A 21,478-nucleotide genomic window follows, 5' to 3' on the forward strand; every position below is an offset into this window, starting at 1 on the left:
AATGTCGGGGTGACCACTCACCCTCACTGCTCTACAAGGTTGACCCTTGTATCTTTTGGCCCCCCAAATACATCCATGACACTGGCACAGCAACAGCGTCATACACCCTTCTGACTTGGATGTGCTTTTTCTATTCATGCTCCTAAGCATGGGGAGAACACAAAGACAGTGTTTGTAGTAGAGGGACTTGAAGTTCGAAACCAGACATGTGAAACCTAATCAGGAATTTTAGAGAATAAAAAAAAAGTTAAAAAAATCAGAAATCTAGAAACTAGCATCTCAAGCCTTGGTAAAGCAGCTAGGTTATAATGAAACATGGAGAACAGTTAAGGTCACTAAGCTGCTTCCTTTACTGGTGGGCCTCGCTTGTTACAAGTTTGTGGTTTTGTTGTCATCGTCCCCTTTCCCTAAAGGTGTCAACACTGTGCCAGATTTCCAGAAGTACACAGGACCCGTGTGAGCAACCACCGCAGAAGGGGGCAGTAACACGGGCAGCAGCTGCTGGACATGCACACTGCAGTCTTGCAGCAGCTGCAAGCACGAGAGGAACCCAACCATGAGCTGTTTGCAACCACAGGAGTACAAGCAGTGCTGATGTAGCATTAGCTAAATGAAGGAAGATGAAGGGAGAAATTTACACAGCTGCTAGATATTGCAGGTTTGCATGTTCATCAAGGAAATTTACATTAGAGGTAGATGCCAACAGTCTCAGTGTTAAATCAGTGATCCATAAGCAAAGAGACTGACAGATTTCTTTGACTACTCTTCCCAGCAAGTTGAACTCCACAGGTTAAAGCTTCAGTTTTAACTTTTTACTACGAGCATGACTACATGCATGGTCCATACTCAGTATGAGCCCCTGAGAGGCCTCTTCTCCAGGACAGCTGCAAGTCACAACTTTGGGACTAACTTTAGCCAATTCCTTTCAAATGAAAAAAGTAAAGTGCATGCTCGTCTCACATGGCTAAAATACCCACAATTAAACAAAAGTTAAAACTGAGGCACATCCTCTGTTTACGATTATATTCCAAGTCCCAGAGGAATAAAATCAGTGGACTTGTAAGGCAAGACCAATCATCATCTTTAGTGCAGAGTTTAGGGAACCGGAAAGGGGAGAGGACCCCTATGCTGAGGGCACTGATTTCGGATGGACGAGTCAGTAAAACTGTGAGCACAGAAAAGCAGCCACAAAGGCTGAAATGGGGGGGGGGGGGGAACCAAGCCAAAACAAAACACAAAAAAACACAGAAGGGGCTTATAGTGTGAACAACGCATCAACAGCTAGGCATTTATTCTTCCTATTGGAAGAAAATTAAACATTTTTTTTGCAAACATTTCAAATCTTATCTATTAAGATAGTTAATAGATCCCTTTCCCCAAATAAAAAGAGAAGGGAAAACGTTCAAAGCTCCCACGACCATTTCATTGGGAAGATCGAGTCTCAAATTTGAGAAAGACAGAATTTCCTGGTGCTAAGGATGCTCCTTCCCTGTCTTTTTCAAACTCTACTACGTTTCCAATCTAAATATGCTTTCCTTAAAGTTTTCCTAGCCACTCCTGGCTAAGAAGAAATTTAAATACAGCATCACTGTAACAGAGTAAAGGATGTAAACAAAGGTAGAGTGGCTTATGCCAGGCTTAGCTTGTTATCTACCTTGAAAGAGTATGGTACAAATGTTGTCACTTGTGAGATTTCATTTTTCTAGGTTTCACAAGGTACACAAGCATCCCAAGTAAAACAAATTTCAGCCTTCCTATCACTTTGGATCTCTTTTTTTTTTTTTTTAAATAGCTGCTTTTATATAACAGACATTTCAAACATGGTAATTATTACCCCAGATTCGTCACAGCGTACATTTCAGGGGAGTCTGAGACTTTCCTTTCTCCTCCACTACTCCAACAAAACAAGCCCCCACATTCAGGTCATCGGGCCTTGGTATAAAAGTCACTGAGACACCAGCCGTGTGATCAGCAAGGCTGTTTCTAAGGAATCGGTGCACACTGGAATGAGTTCGTTGCACAGCTCATGCAGCCTACAGCGGACTGTGCTGTTCCCTTACCTACAAGCCCACGCTCAGCAACAGTCCCTGAACTAAGACTCCTTTCCACTTCTGGAGTTTTAACGTCCACAGGGAAGTCACATTCAGAAGCAGAGCTACACATGCCCACACAACTTTCCACATCAGATTCTTGCTAGAATTGATTAGTTGGATGAATTAGTTGTCATCTCAACTCATCATACAAGAGTACTTTGCACAGCACCTAGCAATTCAATTCCTAGGTCCTATCTACACAGAAAACCCTGTGGGCAAACCAGTGACTATTTTGTGATACCTTTCACCACAGAAGCAAAGCCAGTTAACTTGTAACCAAATACCGAAGTTTACAAACACTTCCATAAGCAGTTGATTGCAACAAAACCTGTTCATTCAAGAGGTACTTGGAAACTTCCCTTAGCTCGCTCTACACAGAAATCTCTGATTTTGCTTAACAAATAAGTACTAGTACCAAATGTAACAAACCAGTCCTTTTGTTCTTTGTTGGTTATGGAACAATAACAGCCTTTGTCAAAATCTCAGCACAGCTATTTATAGGTTGCGTCTCTTTAGAAACCATTTCTTCTCAATTTCTTCCACCTCTACTTAGTTCAGTCTACAGATATTAATTCCTTGTTAGTAAAATGTTGTGTGTTTTAAAGAGCTAAATCCTGTTCCAAAAGCGTCCGCCACATCAGGTTCATTTTTTTCGTCAAACCAGTTGTTGGAAAACATGGTTTCATTTCCATCTTTTCAACACTGGTATTAGGTTAATTCAGAGACTGAACTATGCCTTTCGCCTCCAGCAATTTAAATGTATTAGTAAAGACATCTTAATTCTATTGTTTTATATCCTTATTTTACAGACTTAACCACATGAAGTGGGCAATTTCTGAAATTTCACAGATGTGGATCAGGCAGTCTTTACAAGGCTTATAAACGCAGCAAGCAGGAGGAATGCAGACTACCCTAAATATTGACCACATGGACTCCTTGCACCAAAAGAGTGTGGAGTACCCTTATGTCCTTGCCTACAAGCAAAGAGCCACTGCTGGGGTCCCTGTGGAACGAGAGGAAGAAAAGCACAGAGAAATCCAAATCCCTTCTAATGTAATGGTGCTAATTTCTAACGTAACAGATCCTAATCCAATGGAAAGTCAGAGAAAGGGCTCTAGAGGAAACTTATCCCTCAATTAAAAAAAAAAAAAAAAGTAACTACCCTGAAAAATGGTATTTTTCAAGGGTTTTCCAGTCAAATTCCAGGATAGATGCACTTTTCAAGCCATGTTAAAGAGAAATTCATTCTTTCCGGTAGGACTCTGCAGTCCTTTCTCTGTCTGCTCAAAGGGCACTATTTACAAAGGGATGCTAGTGGGCCGCTTCCTGCGGCGTGCACCACGTCTCCAAGAGGGCTGTGGGAATCTGTGGGAGCGTAGGACTAGGTTAACATGACATCAGACAACTACTGTCAGCAAACGTAAATCTATACTACAAAACTGATGCTATGTGGTAAGCTGTAAATTTTGGCACTAGATAAAAAAGAAACAGACGCCAGCACTGGCAGACATCTACTCAGCCAGATCTAACAGCACTTAAGCCTAAGGCAAAAAATTCACTGGAGCTACCCGCCACAAAAGATCAAAATGAGATTATGCCACAAGTACGATTACATTAATGCTCGCAGCAATGTGAAACAGCAAACAGAAACAGCAACTCGGAGGTAACCTGCGCCTTCCCCTCGCTCACTGACTTTCACACCCCTGTTCCTGTCTTTTGCCACAGGCTTCCTGTGTCTGCTCCCCCTATTCAGCTTTTAAGCTTCTTTATTCCTTCCCCTTTTGTTTGTTTTGGAGGTTGTTTTTTGGGGATTTTTTCTCCCCCTAAATTTTCTAACATCTTTGCTGTTGTCTAGCTAGAGACTTCTCTCCACTTGAAATCAGGTTAAGCTAAAGCTAAGATGTTAGAGCTAAAAGTTAAACTAGAGCATCTCCGACAGAGATGCTAACACATGCTTAAGCATGGCATACAATTTCTTACTTGAACATGATGAGATAGAGGAACTTGGGGTTCTGGAGGATCTTTCTAGGCTTTCCGAATCCAAGTAGGATGTCCATGGTGATCTTTAATATCAATGGGTCTGAGGCCACTGCTGTAAGCCCAGTTCCCTCCTCTGTTACAATCTCCTCACCGACTAACTCGATTTGGAAATAGGAAAAGCAAAATTGTCCTTTGTACTCCCTCAACCTGATTCTAAAGCTTGCCTTTTTAAATCCATGTTTTCCATTAAAACTGTATACCTTCAGCTCTTCAAACAAAAACTAATTACACCCTGTGGGACAATACAATAACTACTTAATTGCTCAGAAGAAAAGTTGTGCTACAGTTTTGCATTCTCTCAAGGAAAGACAATTATACTAAAGAGGGAAACCAGAAGGAAAGGACTGTTGTACCGTATTTGCCATTTGCAGGGCTGGGTCCATCAAGCCAAGGATTTCTTCATTGTAACTTGACTCCAGACTAATAATGTCATCAATCACGTCATCCATCTGCAGCAGAAAAGGTGGACAAAGGAAACCGCCACAGTTATCAGTCCCATTAAGACACAGAGGCATGACCAAGCCCTCCAGCCACGTGCCGGCTCCCTGCAGCACGGCCCGGGCAGAGGTGCCTGTGCAGTTCTGCCACGCTCCAAACCCAGCCCCTCGGCCAAGGTCCCCGCTATCCAACCAGGACAGTCCAGTCATGACATGGCTGAGGCTTCACGGTCCAACCCACCCCTCCCACCAGCAGCTACCCTGCGCTGCCTGCCTACGGGCACACCGTTCCTCCCAGGAACGGTGGGCGAGACTGCTCCTGCAGAACGAGCTACGCCAAGGACATGACTCCCCAACCCCGTGCGGCACTGCCTCTCTACCCGCCACATTCTTCCTCTAGCTGTGGGGTCAAAACCTGCGTGCAAACAGGAACGCTCAAGTCCCCGACACCTGAAAGGGAAGGAGAGGGGACAACGGCTTGCTGGGTGACAGGCTGCCCGCCCTTAACAAAAGAATCCACTGGATTCGTAACCCTCATGCACCCTCTCCCAGGGAGCACCACTCCAGAGCAGCTCGGAGATGATTTTGGGTGGTGCAAGCCATCTTCTTTCTAGGGCTGGGCCAGGAGGCACCTCCATGAGCTCCTGCATAGTGAGGAGAAACAGAGCCCTCCTGAGCACCCACACAGGTGCTTCAAACTGTCCTGCAAGATTGGCTATTTCCTTTTCGCTCACTATAAAAATGGAGCTTAAGTGACAGACATATACAAAATCAGTGCATAATGTTGATGGTAGAAATAGTAGTGTACAGGATTTTTGTATCAGCTCCAGAAAGTGTGATCAGAATTACACTGACTGGAAGAGAGGGCAAGGAAGGAACTAACAGTTACAGCCCATATCCAAAGTTTTGTTACCAGAAATAAAAACCCCTTGGTTAAATTAAAAAAAAAAAAAAGGGGGGGGGGGAAGAAAAAAAGATGACTACTGAGGATGAATTAACATGGGTGGAATAAAGCCTTCTCACATAATTTTTTTAAATACAAGTGTGATCTGATAGAAATGTGGTCTTGGAAACTATCAGGACAAGAACACACACATGCAGTCTTGGGAAAACTGCATTGGAAAGGATTTCCTGAAGTGAGACCTCAGCAGGGTCTTCTGCTTATACTGTTACAGTGCTAGAAACGCACTAGCCCTCATCAGATACCTAATTTTGCGTTTGACATCAATGCTAATAAACAATGTTGTTCTTTTGTTCCTTAAATGCATCTTAGATTCAACTTCTTAAAGACACTATGGGACAAGTTTATTCTTCAACATAACTTCAAAGAAACATGCTCATTAGAAAAGGGACCTGTGCTCCAACTCCTGTGTCATCCAGTACCTGCATGCATGATGCTCGTGAGTGTGTGTTCAGAGCCGGGCACTCACTCTCAACCCTGCTTTGCTCTTCAAATTTATAAAATCCCTGCAGAAATAAAAAGGAAAAAAAGAAGGGGGGGAGGAAAAAAAAGAAAAAGCAAAGCATGGATCTGAGTTCATGGCACAGTCTCAGTCCCAAAAAGAGCATGATTGAAACTGTCATGCACACATGTGCCTGGTGACACAGCAAAATGAAGCTGTAAATATCTTATGGGGGAAAAAAAAAAAAAAGATCCGGGCACAGCTGAGGCAAAAGGATAAAACTATTTGATTTTCATTTCTTCTGAGGCTACAGAGCACAAGTAATTTGTCTTTCATGTGCAAAATATGTTCTGTAATAACTGTTTCTCAAAGTTGCATAACATTTTCCTCAGAGTGCATCTGTATTAAAAATCTGGCACAAAGGCTTGAGGGGGGAGGATGAGGGGACACGAGGAGCTCTACAATTCTCTCCCATTTGTCACATTACAAAAATACTGACATGATTTCTTACACTTGTTAACATCTTTCAAATCATCTTCCTTCAGCACCTGATCACACATATAACAACCAACTAAGTTTTTTCCAGCAAAAAGTAAGATGAGGTTGCAAAGGACTTCTAGGCATAGGCTAGTGAAATCCTGTATTTGCACCACTGAGTTCATCATGAAACAGCATTCCATAATATTTTAGGGTATATTAGGTGGGATAATCTGGCCTTCCAGCTAAGCAAAGGACTTGCTCAAATTTTACTGTAAAAATACCTAAAATATCTCAAAAAGCTTTTTGTGTTTTTCAGTTATTTTTGCTATGCTCTTTGCTCTTTTCTACACGAATGAGCCATAAATAACATTATTCCAGAAAGCTACAGCTTACAAAACTGCTTTGTATTCTCCAAAGGTCAACTATTCACTGCATGCATCAAGCAAGAGGGGGGAAGTAGTTTTAATAAGCATAAACTAGCTAAAATAGTTCAAAAAAAATGAGGAAGTTAGAGGGACACAGGGTTTTTTTGCCAAAATGTTCTATGCAAATATATATTAATCAGAGGTAGCAGTTGCACTTTCAAAGTGAACAGTTCAGAAAAGAAGATAAATGTCTTAACGAGCAAATAGGGATTAAAACAGAAAGCAGACTGCAATTCCAATCTACTGAATAATATGCACACGAGAGCGTATTACCTCTTTCTCACAGTTGGAGTTAAGGGTAAGCATCGCCATTGGGCTGTTAGGCGCGCTGCTTCCAGTTCCTGGCGGCATGACATGATCCCCGGGCTGGTTTGGACATGGCAAGCTCAGGGCTTGGTTGGCATGTTTGTTTGCGAGAGTGGTAGAGAGGTACTGCTTTACCTGCTGCCGCTGGGCTTGCTGAATGTGGTACTTGGTTGGATTCTCAAGGTGAGTCTGCACCTGTATGACACAATTTAAAAAGTGCTTTATTGTTTTAGAACATCGTTACACGTGCTATCGATTTGAGCTATACATTTGTGACATATATACCGGCTAAGCATTTGACTTAAAATACAGACTTGTGAAGCTCCGAAGAAATCAACAGCACTTCACTAATTCACATTCAAAGGCAAGATACCAGTTTACGACCTAGCGTTTCAATAATTGACTTTTTAATGGTAAACCAAGATGTTCCACTTATTTTTCTACAACATGAGATTTCTCACTTAATACCAATGCTCAGGCTTCCCTGTTTACACAGACACTCCAGAACAGCCAGTTCTGTGTTCAGACCTTCAGCTACGCGACATTTAGTTTTCACTAAAACACAGAGAAACGAGTCGTACCGCAGGAGTCATTTCACTTGTTAGTAGCTACCAATTAAAACCAAGTAGTGTGAATTGCTACCCTTTATCAGATGTCAAGTAACAGATAAAAAGTTTGTTGTTAGTTCTTTAGGTTCTGGTTGTTCGTATTTTTAAAATAACGCACTGGTTAAAAAATAAAAAAAGCAATACACCTTCTTTTTTGCCTACGTATTATTTATATCTCAGATCTATGGCCTAAATCATATACAAATAAGACAGCCTGTTTATAAACACATTATGCAAATAAGATGCAAGAAAAGAAGTGTTTCAGTTCAGATCAATCACTGTCCTCAGTAACAGCTGTTTCTGTATTTAAGATAAGCTTTTCACTACTTAAGAATTTTTTTATATATAAAATATTAAAAACCTCATACCGAATTATTCTTGTGCACCCTAAATAAGCAAAAGAAAGGCACTTCTTTTCCCATGCAAGTTTTTCACCGTATCCTGGAAACTCTCTGTCACCTTTCTTTGTTAATGTTTTTATTGGAAGGTAGAAACCAAACCAAAATATAATAATACTCCAAGAAGGTTTTTTTGTTTTAAAACAGTTCCATTGAAGTGACTTTTGCTATTACAAGTGACCACATATGTCCCTCACTTACTGTTGTGGAAGAAATAAAGTATACTAGATACCAGAGGAAAAGGATCTCCTGTATACTGTAAGCCTTCTTAGCAACAGGTTTTAAAATAAGTCTGCAATAACAACTCACCTGATAATAATTATACTCAAGCATTTCCAGCATACTACTTATAGGTTGCAAGAGAAGCGACAGCAATATCCTTTGCTCTATGCTACTCCAGTTTGAGGGATTCACGTACAGAAGCACCATAAACAAGCTACCCCAAAACAGCAGAAGAAACTTGAATGCCACTGCTCAGACTTATAGTAACCTACGCTAATTAGCCATGCATGCAGAGAAACAAACAGTTCACACAGGGGCTCTTCTTGGAAGCTATGTAAGTTTAGCCCTAAGTATTGGTATTATTTTTTTTTCCCTGGCTTTGATGTCATGCTTTTTCATAAACATAAAAGGACCTTTTAAGCGATGGGCTATCAAAGTCAGATTGACAGTTCGCTCAAGGCTAATCTGCTATTCATCTTTCGTTCCAGTCGTACTAATAGACAATGGTATTTTTCTTTAGCAGTGAGGTTAAAAGTTTTTAAGTACTGAGTAAGAAATAACTGAACAAATGCCCTGCAAGCCTAACGCATATCCGCTGGCAGTGGGGCGCACAGGGCCATGCAGCCCTACCCTCAGCCTCCAGGGCCAGCCATCCACCACCCTGCCCCATGCAGCCAGTGGTCCACTCGGGACCTGCAGCCTAACACAAAGGACTTGAAAAAGCTCTACCACATCCTCAGCCTCCCTGATGCTTCAGAGCTCATTAATTCTGTCTCAATCTACAGCTGGAAGATTTCCAGTTCAGGAGTGGTTAACAATAAGCTAAAGCATGTCCCAAATGCATCTCTCTGCACTTAGAATCATAGAACCATGGAATCATTTTGGTTGGAAAAGACTTTTATGATCACCGAGTCCAACCGTTAACCCAACACTGCCAAGCCTGTCACTAACCCACGTCCCTGGGCACCGCATCCACATATTTAAAACATTTCCAGGGGTGGTGACTCCACCACATCCCTGGGCAGCTTATGCCAGCGCTTGACAATGCTTGTACACAGTCACGGTACCGAATACAGTCCCTACACCTTCTAGAACTTACTTTTTCTTTCTATCCAACTCCTTGTCAAAAGCCTGCGCTTAAGCACAGGCAATCAAAAGCTGCTCAACTTGCATTATTTCCCCAAAGTCTCTGCTGCACAGGGAAGCACGCTTAAGAGAGTGTTTCTGGAGAGTATAATCTGATTTGTTGCACTAAATCGCAAGACAACACAATACAGAAGTCTGCTGTGATAAGTACAGCACTTGCTTTGTCAGTCCCAAACTGTTTTATCAGTTATCCTATCACCAGTGGTAAAAGTTATGCTGCACAGATAAGTCTATTTTTCACTTAAATTTTCATCTTCTGAGTAAATAAAGTTATCAGTAAATGAGTTATTTTTGTAACACTTATCTTCAAATATGTTATTTTAAAAACAAGCCCTACTTGTCTGACAGAATTTGCACAGTTCTTCTTCCTCCACGGGCACCAAGATACCACAGCTGTTTTCACAGACCCCGCCAGGCCGACAAGGATGGAGCAAAGCCTCTCCTCTACACCCATCTGCTACCCATCCTCCACACCCCCAGCACAGAGACCAGCAAAACTCCAAGACCCACATCTCAACTGTGCATCAAATATTACTTATAAAACATACTAATACACTGAGCTGACTCCACTCCATGTCAAGTTCTGAAACACACACTGCCTAACTGACATAGGATTTGTTGGCAAAACATACTTACTTCACAAGAACTTACTTTCCCCAAGATTCAGTGGTATCATCCTATGTTAGAACAGTCTGTGTTATGCTGCTACTCAATGATTTTTTTGTTTTCTTGGTTTGGTTTTGGTTTGGTTTTTTTGTTGTTGTTCTTGAGACTAACTCTGTCTTTGGCCTAGACCACCCTTTTCTGCAGGCTCTCCATCTAAGAAAGCTCAAATGTGCCCACTTGGGCAAGTGTCCCAAGATGCACCAGTCATATTCAGCTTGCAGATAAGCCATAAAGCAATCTTATTTTTTGACAAAATATCTCACAAGCAAAGAGCTGCAAAACAAACCCTACATCGAAATTCCACTATCCTGAATTCAAAACCATGAATGAAATCTTTGACTTAATTAAGATCTAATTTTGGTCCTCAGCCCCTTCTTGCCTTTGGGATGAAGAATAGTTCTTGTTGTTCTTCCAAATTCATGAGACACAAAGCACAAGACAACAATTTATTGGTTTGGATACACTCCCTAAGAAATGCATCTGAACAGAGACATGCAAGAAAAAAGGAAAAACTTGAAACTGAATCCTTTGGATCTCCAACCATCTATTGCCAGAAATCTCCACCCAGGCTTTGCTGCAACATCACTAAACCAAGTAGAACATGGGTTTTGGGGCATTTTGGTATTGGCAAGCAAGAAATAATCTTTCATATGCAGAACTTTGGAAATTATTTAAGACAAGATGTCAAAATTATCACACAATAGCAACCAAAGAATCTGGCTACAAGGAACTACAGATCAAGGATGGCCAAGTGGCAGCCTACAGCCTGGATTCAGCAAAGAAACACCTGGAAGAAGGCTGTACTTTCTGTTTCTATTCAGGTGCATTTTCGGTTTGCTTGGTTATCGAGGTTCTGCTCACATGGGTAACACAGAGTAACACTGTCTCAGAAATAGAGGCCCTAAACTGGTTTCATGCTAGAACAGCTTTCGATGCCAGCTTCTCCACTAATCTCCATGGGCTGGCTCCATGAACAGTTGGAACCATCCCTGCATCAGGTACACCTGCACTACAAGCCTCACAGGTCAGCAACTCAAGCTCCATCCGCTCTTGCCATGCTGACACTGAGCTAGTATGGTTTTTCTTGAGCTGAAGCGCTGAGAAAAGCAATATAAAGAAGTCAATTTGACTGCACCCATATGTAAGCCAGCTGAGGCCCTGCAAGGCTGAGCTGGGCTGGAAAAGTGTTGGATGGAGCCACGCTGATTACTCAGCACTCATCCTTCACTCTCTGGAGTATCCTGGAGAACGTTATCTCAAGCATGGGAAAGGCTTTCTCATACCTTCATTTATCTTGACATCTGACTGCTAATTCCAGTGCTTACATCCAGTTCGAGTACCTGAGCAGGGGAAAAACAATTCCTGAGAAGCTGCCTATTTTCTTTCACATCACAGAAACACTAGTAATAACTCATACAAGTAGAGTAGGTTTTTCCCAGCCCTTGGGTTTAGCGTCAACAAAGCAAGCGTTTCATCAGTGGCTTTCACTAGCTTTAAGCATACGCACCCTATCAGCGGGAACTTTAGGTGTACCTCAGACTACATTCTTTAAAATCCTTGTATTATATTACAGAGCAGTGACAGGACTCCTGAGTAGACCCACATACTTCCTTCAATTTGAAAAACTAAAAATGTTTCCTGTTAAGGTGATCAGGGAATCAGGAATTTAAACACAAAGTGTAGCCCCACGCTTAACCACAAAGCATACAGCTCAAATAGTTCCTCTGTACGAACAGGCAACCGAAGCAATTCTCCCAATACTTGCTCCACCTGTCAAGTCTTGCTGGGAATTGCTCAGACCTAATTTACTAATAACTTGCTAATGATGGCAAGAACTTGGAACAGTGCTACGTGGCAACAGGGCAACACCCCCACTCCCCATGGGTACACTTGGACCAAATCCCTGTTGTAGGAGCATACTGGAGAGTTCACTCTTGGGCAGGCACAGGGCAGGGAAGCCTGGTGGCTTGGCCAATGCATTTTGCACAGCGTATTCCAGAAACTTAATGGCTAATGATTAAAATAACGGGGAACTTACACCAGACTAAAAATCAGTCATTAGCTGCGGCTTTACTACATGCTCCAGCTTCAAGTTCACAGAGTCACAGAATCACTTAGGAAAACCTTTAAGATCATCGAGTCCAGCTGTAGTTAGAAGTTGATCAATTGCTGTAGGATCAAGCTTTGACCCACCAGCACTTCTGGATGAAGGTAAATAGGCTAAATTAGTTGTCCTGTGTTATTTGTATACTTATTAATTTGTCCATCCATGAGTTTGATCTGTTTGAAATGCATAACTCCAAGCAGCCAGCACAAACCCAGCATATCTTGTGTTAAGAGTATTCCTTCAAGGTGGAATACCGCTTATTGGTTTTGCCGTCTCAGTTACTACTTAAACTCACAATGTGTTACTTGTCACATCCCCAAGTACCACCGCTTTCAAACTTTTCCTACCACCCAGGGAGAAATACAAAAAATATTATCTATTTCAGTGTGATCACAGAAGAGTTTGGTATGAACAGCCAGCCTTAGGTGCTGCTGCATAATAAAAAGAAACAACAAAAAAGCCCCACCACTCTTCCCCCCCACACACACCCCCCCAAAATACCAATGTTATAAAACTCTGAAGCACCTAATTGTTTTACTCTCTAGTGGTCTTATCCTGTAACTGCTGAACATTTTAACACGCAATTTCATTACCAAAACTTTTGCAGATATCCAGACTACTACTAGTATACTCATGTTCCCACAACATTCACAAGAAGAAAAGGCAACAAGGCCAAGCAGAAAAACCACCAGGAACAAAACATTAAATGAATTTGAGAAGAACAAAGCCAGTTTTGAACTAGCCATACTTGAAACCCTGATGTCAGTGCAGGACCTTGAGGACGGCGATGGCATCCTGCCTCAGGGAGCCCCACCTGCGCATGTCTGCTTTGCCCCGAGGCCCAGCACTGCCTTTCGCCACCCCTTGGTCCTCCCCATGTCTCATCTCCTCCTCCTTTCATGGCAGACATCACACCTGCACATCTCTCACCCCCTCCGGCAAAGGCCACTGCTGCCCCAGAGCCCCTGGCTGTCCTCGCGCTGGGAACTCACCATGGGTCCTGCCCAGAGCCAGCACCGTGCTCAGCATCTCCCGCGCTCAGGCAGGAGCCATCTGTGCAGCCAGAACAGCCTCCCCTGCCTTCCTCCTCCCGGCTGGGCTTAGAGGACACAGCACCCGTTTCCTAGCAAAAAGGGAATTGCTAAGACCCAGGACACGGAGCTCAGCAGTGGAGACCTCATGCCTGTGATTGCAAAGCTGATGCCCCCAGTTGGCCGCTGGTGCAACACAAGTGACAAAAGGCCATTAGGATGCCAGCAGTGCTGGGCTGTCCCGCTCCTCTGGCCCCCCACGAGCTGGGAAGGAACATATTCCCATTGCCCAAGCCACACAGAAGGAGATTCTTCTCACCAAGAGCATCACTGAACCTTCCTGTGAAAGTAAAGCCCAACTGTCTAATGCTTCATTTAAGCAGAGATAGGCTTGAGCACAGGGACATGCCAGAGATTTACAGAGGACAACTAACCAAGGGGAAAGAAGATATCCCCCCTCCCCGCACTTTTTTTTTTTTTTTTTAAATTAAAAAGACCATTTGTTTCAAGTAAATTGCCTTAGGACTTACAGTTTATAATTACAAATAAAATACTTTTTGGTCAGTTTTTTCAGTTCAATAGAATGTTTTGTTGCTTAGACAGCTAAATGTCATGGGATTTTTAAGAAAGGTTAAAATTCTGTGTCATTTAACAATTAATGGTACTCAAAAACAATACTAAATCACATCCACTGAAGTGTTTCACAAGGGTTTCAGGCTTCTGTTGGGTCTCCTGCAGCAAAAAGCCCTGTTCAATGCACCAGCCCAGGGCTTCAAAGCTACTTTTTAAAACTGCTTCAACCCATCACTTTCAAGGATAAAAACCCAACAGGAGCAGCAAGAAACTGTTGTATAAATTGAATAAAACCAGAAAGCAGTACAAATACATGTCTATTCTTTCTGGCTAGGGGGATGGGGGGGAACGGAACACACCAACCAAAAAAACTGAGGCAAATGACATATGAAAAAGATAATCAACTAGTGCCTCTTGCATTAACAGTAATTTATTCTGCTGAAATTTTCTAATCCAGGTTCCAAGATTCCGAGAGTCATGTTCACCATAGCTTCATCCACTAAGTCTGAAAAACCTAAAGACCACAAAAACCCCTCAATTATTCCATTAAAATATTGATCGTGGGTTTCACTGCAATGCCAGGAAGAACCTTTCTACCACCCAACTTGGAGCAATTCAAACAACCAGCCAGACAACGGTTTAACTCAAAGCCATTTTCCCACATACTGTGTTCAAACATTAAGCAACAGCATCACATTTTTTTTTCCCCCTAAGGATGTCAGTGGCCCGAAGTAGCTCTGCATGAAAAGTTCAGTCCTCTTGCTTTCTGAAACCTTTCCAGTCTTCCAAGATGAAACAGCTACCACCTTTGAAAGTCAAATCAAAATTAAGTTGATTAGGTTGTGATATATCATTCCCCATAGGGCCACTGTGAATTTAGTAACAGTTAAGCCTATTCAGTAACTTCTCCGGCTGCCATCTCTCCATCGCATATTTGCTCCCCTTTCTTTCAGCCCATAACCCAGGAAGAGTGGCTGGAAAAACACTGACCAGAAAGCCCAGGAGTAGGAAAAAGATGAAGATAGTGTTACTTGTACTGACTGAGAACAACAGGCAGGATTAGCTGATGCCAGCATTTCACCTTAGGACATAGCGAACGCAAGGAAGTGACATCAGTTCGCACAACAAAGCTCCCTGGTTACTGAATCCATCCAAAACCCCTTCTGAACTTGAAAACCAAGGCAGGTACAAGAAAGTTATTTAAGATCTGGCATCGTGACTGCAGTCTAAGTGGATCCAACAGTCATCTTCAAGCACAAATAGTTACGAAAAAGAAAGGCACATTGTACAGAATGAATATCATTTATACAGCTAGGGGTTGTTTTGCCCATCACCACAAATTCCTCTGTGTAACGTGACTTTTTATCCAAGGGAAAGACATGAAGCAGACCAAAAGAACAAAGTTTCTGTGGATCAGTGTTTTAAAACTGTACTTTAGCTATAGAAGCACATGACAACAGTATCTAAGGAAGTTAAAGAGAGGTTAGCCAAATTTGCTTAAGGAGACAGGAACTGATGTCATTGGCAGGTTAGGGCGTGCTAGCTACTGTTCCGCAAGTGTGGCTTTCAGACAGGACTCATTCCTTTGAAGTCCTGCATATTTTTTGGTAGGAAATGAGCATTTCAGCTGTTTACTTCCCAACACACATGCCATAAATTTTTATTTTATACAGTTACTGGGAGGATACCAAAAAGCATTGCAACATTTTCAGACAAGTAATTGAATGCATAAAATGTCAGACACAAATCTTTTGCTATGATTTCACCTACCCCAGGTGCTTCAGAGTGTAAATATTTTATGACTAACAGGCACCAATACCAGCCACACAACTGCATCTGACAGGCAAGTTTAAAATATGGTACTGTCATGGTAAAAATCTTAATTCAAGCTCGTCATATTTACGTCCACTTCTGCCATCCCAGTCTCTCCTAAGGAAGCTGGGCAGCACCTTCATAGGCACTAGAGGGTTTGAGATTGCTCACAGTAGGACACAAATGACTCCTCCTTACAGGAACTGTCAAAGATAGACACAAACTTGCCTCCAAAAGTCTCTTGTGCAAGACCTGGTGTAAAGACGTCAACTCAAGAGGGAGCAGAGTCATAGGACAACAGATATTTCAGCTGCCTGAAAGCCCAAAGCCAGTACAGACCATCTGAAGCCACCCCTGCTCCCAGCTTCCCCTTGCAAAGCCTCCCATAGCCCACGCACAACCATCCACCCTTCCTACAGCCCAAGCAAGACCAACACAAGATTTACCAGACCACTAACACAGTTCACTGTCGGCTTGAGAGGGTCACATTAGAGAAGTAAAAGTATTTGCCCAACCTTATCTTCCTCCTAAGGTTGCCAAGCACAGTGTTGGCCAGTGCCAGCTTTGACTTGCAGTCGCATATTTAGAGCCTGAGCAGGACTATCAGTTACATTTCACAGGGGTTACTAATCCAGCCACTGTTCCAGCCCTCAGTAACCCCTGCTAGACCTGCACGACAGATTATTTCACTTCCAGGTCTCTGGTCCACTGCAAGCCTGCTGGAAAAACTGGCGTCTTGAAAGACTCTGCTCTACCGCCTTTCCCATGGCAGGGAAGCAGAACAGAACATCAGCCCTTCTCCCCAGCAGAGCCTGGCAGGTCAGTACTACTAAAACTACATAAACTTTCATATGTGTGAAGGATTTAGAGATTCTGGGTATATTTCCAGAGCCCACACCTGAACCAGTGTGTGCTTTGATATACAAAAGGAGGAGCACGAGGCATATTTTTCCTTCCAGTCCTGCAGTGCCCTGAGGAGGCAGTTTCCACAGGTGAGAAGAGGCATCCTTCTCCACACCTGGTTTTGCTCAGGTTGCTCATCATTGCTCATTTGTTCAAATGTGAAGAATGCAAATGGGACTGGGTAAAAATAATGGAAACTTTTGTAGGAAGCGAACAAAGGAGAAAACAGAAATCAGTTTGATAGAAGATGTTGAATAAAAAGTAACCAGAACCTAGCTTAAAACAGAAGGAGACAGCACACACTGACTTGAAAATAAAAATCCTTATTACCAGCTTCCTAGAGACGTGGAGTTGCCCACACAGATAATGGGACAGGTTGTTTGCTTGTCCAGACTTCAATAAACAATTCCAGAAGCCTCAATTCTCTATGCCAAAGGCAGATTTTAACACAGAAAATCTACTTTGCCCCTGCATGGACTTGTCTTAACGTGTGTCATGCAACACTGACTTCTCACAGGTGAAACTTAAGCCAAAATAGACTATTTTGCCCAAACTGTGTAAAAAAAAAAAAAAAAGGTAGAAGAAAGAGAAAAAGCCCAACCTGTTACTTTCATAAATTTGAAAAACCCATACCCTCAACACTGGTCTCATTTGTCACTGTGGGAGTTGTGAAAGGTTGCTTAGTTTTATAGCATATGAGACACTGTTTTGAGCCAAGATAACTTCAAATGTTAAGGAATACAATCTTCAGCACTTAGGGGCTAAGCAAAAAATGAGTTTAAGTCTTTCAAATCCACAATGCTAGCTTGTTAGAAAGAGCTGGTGTTCAGAATATTGCCTGTGGGCTACCGAAGTATTTATTTACAAATTTCGGCATTCAGCATTGAAACATAAGATAGGGAGAGAGATGTAAAGATGGCACTAGATCAAAATATATCAAACACCCAAAAGCCATAAACAGAACCGTTGTTATCCTTCTCTTTTTTAAATAATAGCTATTTGTAAACTCAAATACAACTCTTTTATTATTATGTTCAAGGGAGAAAACCTCCCCACTTTGAAGCCACACTGCACATCAGGAGGCTACCACAGAACAGTCTGGGTTGGAAGGGACCTTTAAAGGTCATCTAGTCCAACATCTAGATCCCGTTAGATACTTGTCTGAAGACATCTACACTTGTTGCATACTTGTCTAAAACGATCTAGGTGAAAGACTGCTACACTCATTGTTCACATAATTACATGGGGACTGCGAGGCTGGCAGCCTGCTTCCAAGGTCACTTACAAAGCACATATCAAGAACATGCCAGTAGTAATCACAGCCCAAATGTGAAAACATAAATACACCAAACCCAACCAGCGCCATGCAGCGCGTGCTGGAACAGCTTGGCCTGTCCATCTACTGAAAAGCCTTCCCACCAAAACTTTTAAAGGAAATGTCCAAAAATAAGAGTGAAAATAATTTTGAAAGGACCATTTATTTAAGAAACTACTGGGCAACACACTGGCTACGGCACAAAGGACCCTTTTTCTGGAACATGTCCGTTCTGAGGCTATCCACTTTACAACAAATACACAGCACCCTGAGAAGTTAGCAAGAGAATGAAGATTTTTGTTCATTCAAAACAGTTTAACGTTGTTAACGTGCCCTGAGCTTCTACATGTCACAGTTAATAATTAGAAAAACTTAGCCAGGCTTTACACCACTTTGCCTACAGCAGACATCACCTCATGTCAGCCCCGATACGGAAGGCTAGAATAAAGCAGCCTAGATACATCCTTTTTATTCACACTACTAATATGATCATTAGACACAGCCTAAAATAATAATAAATCGCTGACTTCATTTAAGTGAAGGAAATGCAAGCTGGCTTACCACCGAACTCCTTGATTTTTATCCTTCTGCTCAACGAGCTGTGATGTTATTTATGACTGTATTAAAACCTACCGAGTTATAATAAAACAGTTTCAGTACCTCAGAGTGCTTGATCATCATGTTTGCTAATGTAAGATAATCCAAGTCACCTTCATGCAAACTCAACTGGCTATTGATCTGAAGCATTCTGCTAAATACCAGAACGGAGATTTGAGGAGGGGGGAGACTTTGGCAAGGTGCAAAGGTGGGTACACTCCCTGTACAGGTTGGCAAGCCACTGCTCTGGAGGAGAATTAACCCAAGGGCCCAAACTGATGCCATAGAGCATCAAAACCAAAAGCCAATGCTGTCAGGGCTGGTTTTGAACGGTGGTGGCTCTTCCTAGGGAGTAGCGTTCTAACATCCAACACTGCCATTAAGCAACATCACATCTTTTTATTTCCTGACGTCTCACTAACCAAGTAGCTACTACAGCAGACACGATGGTAGCCACAAGAGATTAAAGGTAAAAACAGTAAGAAATTAAGCATGTTTATTCCACACCAATTTTAAACCCAGAAACCACAATGAAACTTAAGTGCTTTAGTTATTTCTTAGCTAAAGGAATGTTGCCATGGTACTTCTGTAACACAAAGACATATTTAAGGCAAATAGCCATTAAGCTGCATGACCTCACCTCTGCGCCCCATGATCTTATTCCCACAACAGTCAGACAGTACCTATCATTTGGCTCCCAGAAAAAACAAGACTAGTATCAGCTCATTTATTAAACAAGGAGGCCAACACTTCAGCCCTTTAAGATCTCGGGCCTTACATACATAGAGACATGGTGTCATGATCTATTTTATACTTACAAAAACAACATCCAGCCCCTCAGCCATTTTTGTAACCTTCACCACACCTGCTCCTCCACATCCATCCAGAGATGAGCTGTTGAAAACCCTTCTCCTCATGCTATTTCACATATGGTAGGCAAATAATTAGTTACACTGTGAAACAAGAAGCTCCTGTCCACATAAATGACCCTTGATCAGGCCAGAGGATGGGGTGCTTGCAGGACCATCACCTGAACCAGTGAAGTCTTTGACAAAAACCATTAGCTGTCACTAGCTTGGTTCATATTATAACATACTAAAAAAAACCAACAAACCAGCAGTCAGGATCATTGCTTCAACAGATATTGCACAAGCGTACTCATCACAAAAACTTAAAAGACTGCAAAAAATAGGTTATATGAAAAGATGCTATTCCAGCATTTTCAGCATGTGAGCACATACAAGACCTCCAGCCTTGCAAGGGGCTACAAGCTCTTGATTCCCTACTACATGGAGTCCTACCAAGGTTGGTGTTAGGGCTCTTTCTGCAGGACAGGAATCTGATTTTATTACAGGGCACCAGATAAATTCCACCTTCCCCAACAACTTACAGAAAACTCTTTTCAATGGTTTCATCTGAACTTCAAAAAAGCACAAGCCCACAACTCACCAGAAGAGGCACAGTCACAAAACGCAAAGGAAAGTGTGTTATCGTTCCAGTTTTCCAAAGGTTAGTTACAAATAAGAATCGCCGACAAATTCAGAAGTGGTAGTTATGTCAGAAAATCAAAACATCTTTTGAAAAAGAATTCAAGCCCTCCAGGCTTGATCTGAGAAGAATCCTATTTTAAACCGCACTTGACCCACACTAATGTAACCCTTCAAATGCTATCACAAGAACAGAACTATGTTCACAAGGGGAAGCAGGCACATTATCTTCCACTGAAGCCATATTTATTTACGTAAAAAATCATACCATCTCCTTCTAACACTGAAAAAAACTCAAGCAATATGACATGTATTATACAACACACAAAATTTTAGCTACCCAAGTTATAGTATGGGAACATAACACAACTCAAGGCAACCAGATGCTAGAGTTAGAAGGATGTATTTAGGGATTAGATGTGGATTAACTAGATCCAAACTCAGTCTTCCCCACCTTTCTTACCCTTTTTTAAACCTCCAGTATAAACCCATTTTAGCATGTCGCTACTTTACAGGGTGGAATAAATACTTTTAGAGATCTTAGTTTTTTAAAAATGCAAATAAGCTCACACTGAAGTTTATTTTAAATGAAGTAAAAATTGGTTTTGTATTGTTGTTTTTTTTTTTTTTTTTTTTTTTTTTTTTTTTAACACCCACTAGGAAGCGGAAGAGATGCCAGCACATCCCCAATAGCAAACAGTTGGGTTTGACAATGGCAGATGTAGCTGCAGCCGGTCCCAAGGACACCACAGCTAGCTGCGCATCCCCAAGCAGCACGGTACAAGATGTGGGACCCCACCAGGGAACAGTTCAGAACACCATATGCATTTCAAGCTATTGGTGTCAGATGAGCTGCAGCCTGCTCTCCCGGGCTGAACTCCCAGTAGCACTGGATAACACAAGGTCTTCTCATTTCATTTCCTCTGGCACAAGCATCTAATTAGTACTCATCAACAGCACTAGGCAAAAAGAAGCTAACATGTAATAAGTGGAGGCAACTTGGAATTTACTTCAAAATCCCATTGCTGCTCCACAGTAAGGGCAGAGCTGGCCGGCAAAGGTGCCGGTTCTGATGTCTGGCTGCTTGTTCCTACCCCACCACATCAGCTCGCTGCTCTGACCCCTCAGTCATGCAGGTACCGCCATCTGTAGGGCTAGATGACCCAGGCAATCAGAACCACTAACCCATTTTTTTTTTAAAAAAAAAAAAAAAAAAAAAGTCACCTATCCCCAAACAGGCCTTTTTGTAAATCTCAAACTGCCTCAGTAGTCCCAAATAATTTTTAGTGTGGCCCCACAAATGCATGTATTGGCACAGCCATGGGGGCTGTCACTACCAGGGCTACAAGGGACATCATCAGCCACCTTTGCTGCCACAGTCAATGTATTGTGGAACTGTATTAAAAAAGGTAATAAATAATGGGCACAA

At 42.2% G+C, this 21,478-nt stretch overlaps 1 protein-coding gene across 4 annotated transcripts in view; it reads right to left on the reverse strand.

Moving 5' to 3' along the window:
* MITF (melanocyte inducing transcription factor) overlaps nucleotides 1-21,478 on the reverse strand; it is a 110,149-nt gene that overhangs the window by 14,331 nt on the left and 74,340 nt on the right. For 2 of the 4 annotated variants that reach the window (XM_056335924.1, XM_056335923.1), the window contains exons 3-5: nucleotides 7,152-7,379; nucleotides 5,954-6,037; nucleotides 4,487-4,582 (exon numbers count right to left, since the gene is read on the reverse strand). In XM_056335924.1, coding sequence (XP_056191899.1) covers nucleotides 4,487-4,582; nucleotides 5,954-6,037; nucleotides 7,152-7,379 — 408 coding nt within the window. The remainder of the gene's footprint in view (nucleotides 1-4,486; nucleotides 4,583-5,953; nucleotides 6,038-7,151; nucleotides 7,380-21,478) is intronic. The other 2 variants (XM_056335925.1, XM_056335926.1) reach the window with 1 other exon arrangement.

The sequence above is a fragment of the Falco biarmicus genome, chromosome 4, assembly GCF_023638135.1.
Source record: "Falco biarmicus isolate bFalBia1 chromosome 4, bFalBia1.pri, whole genome shotgun sequence".
Taxonomy (NCBI): Eukaryota; Metazoa; Chordata; class Aves; order Falconiformes; family Falconidae; genus Falco; species Falco biarmicus.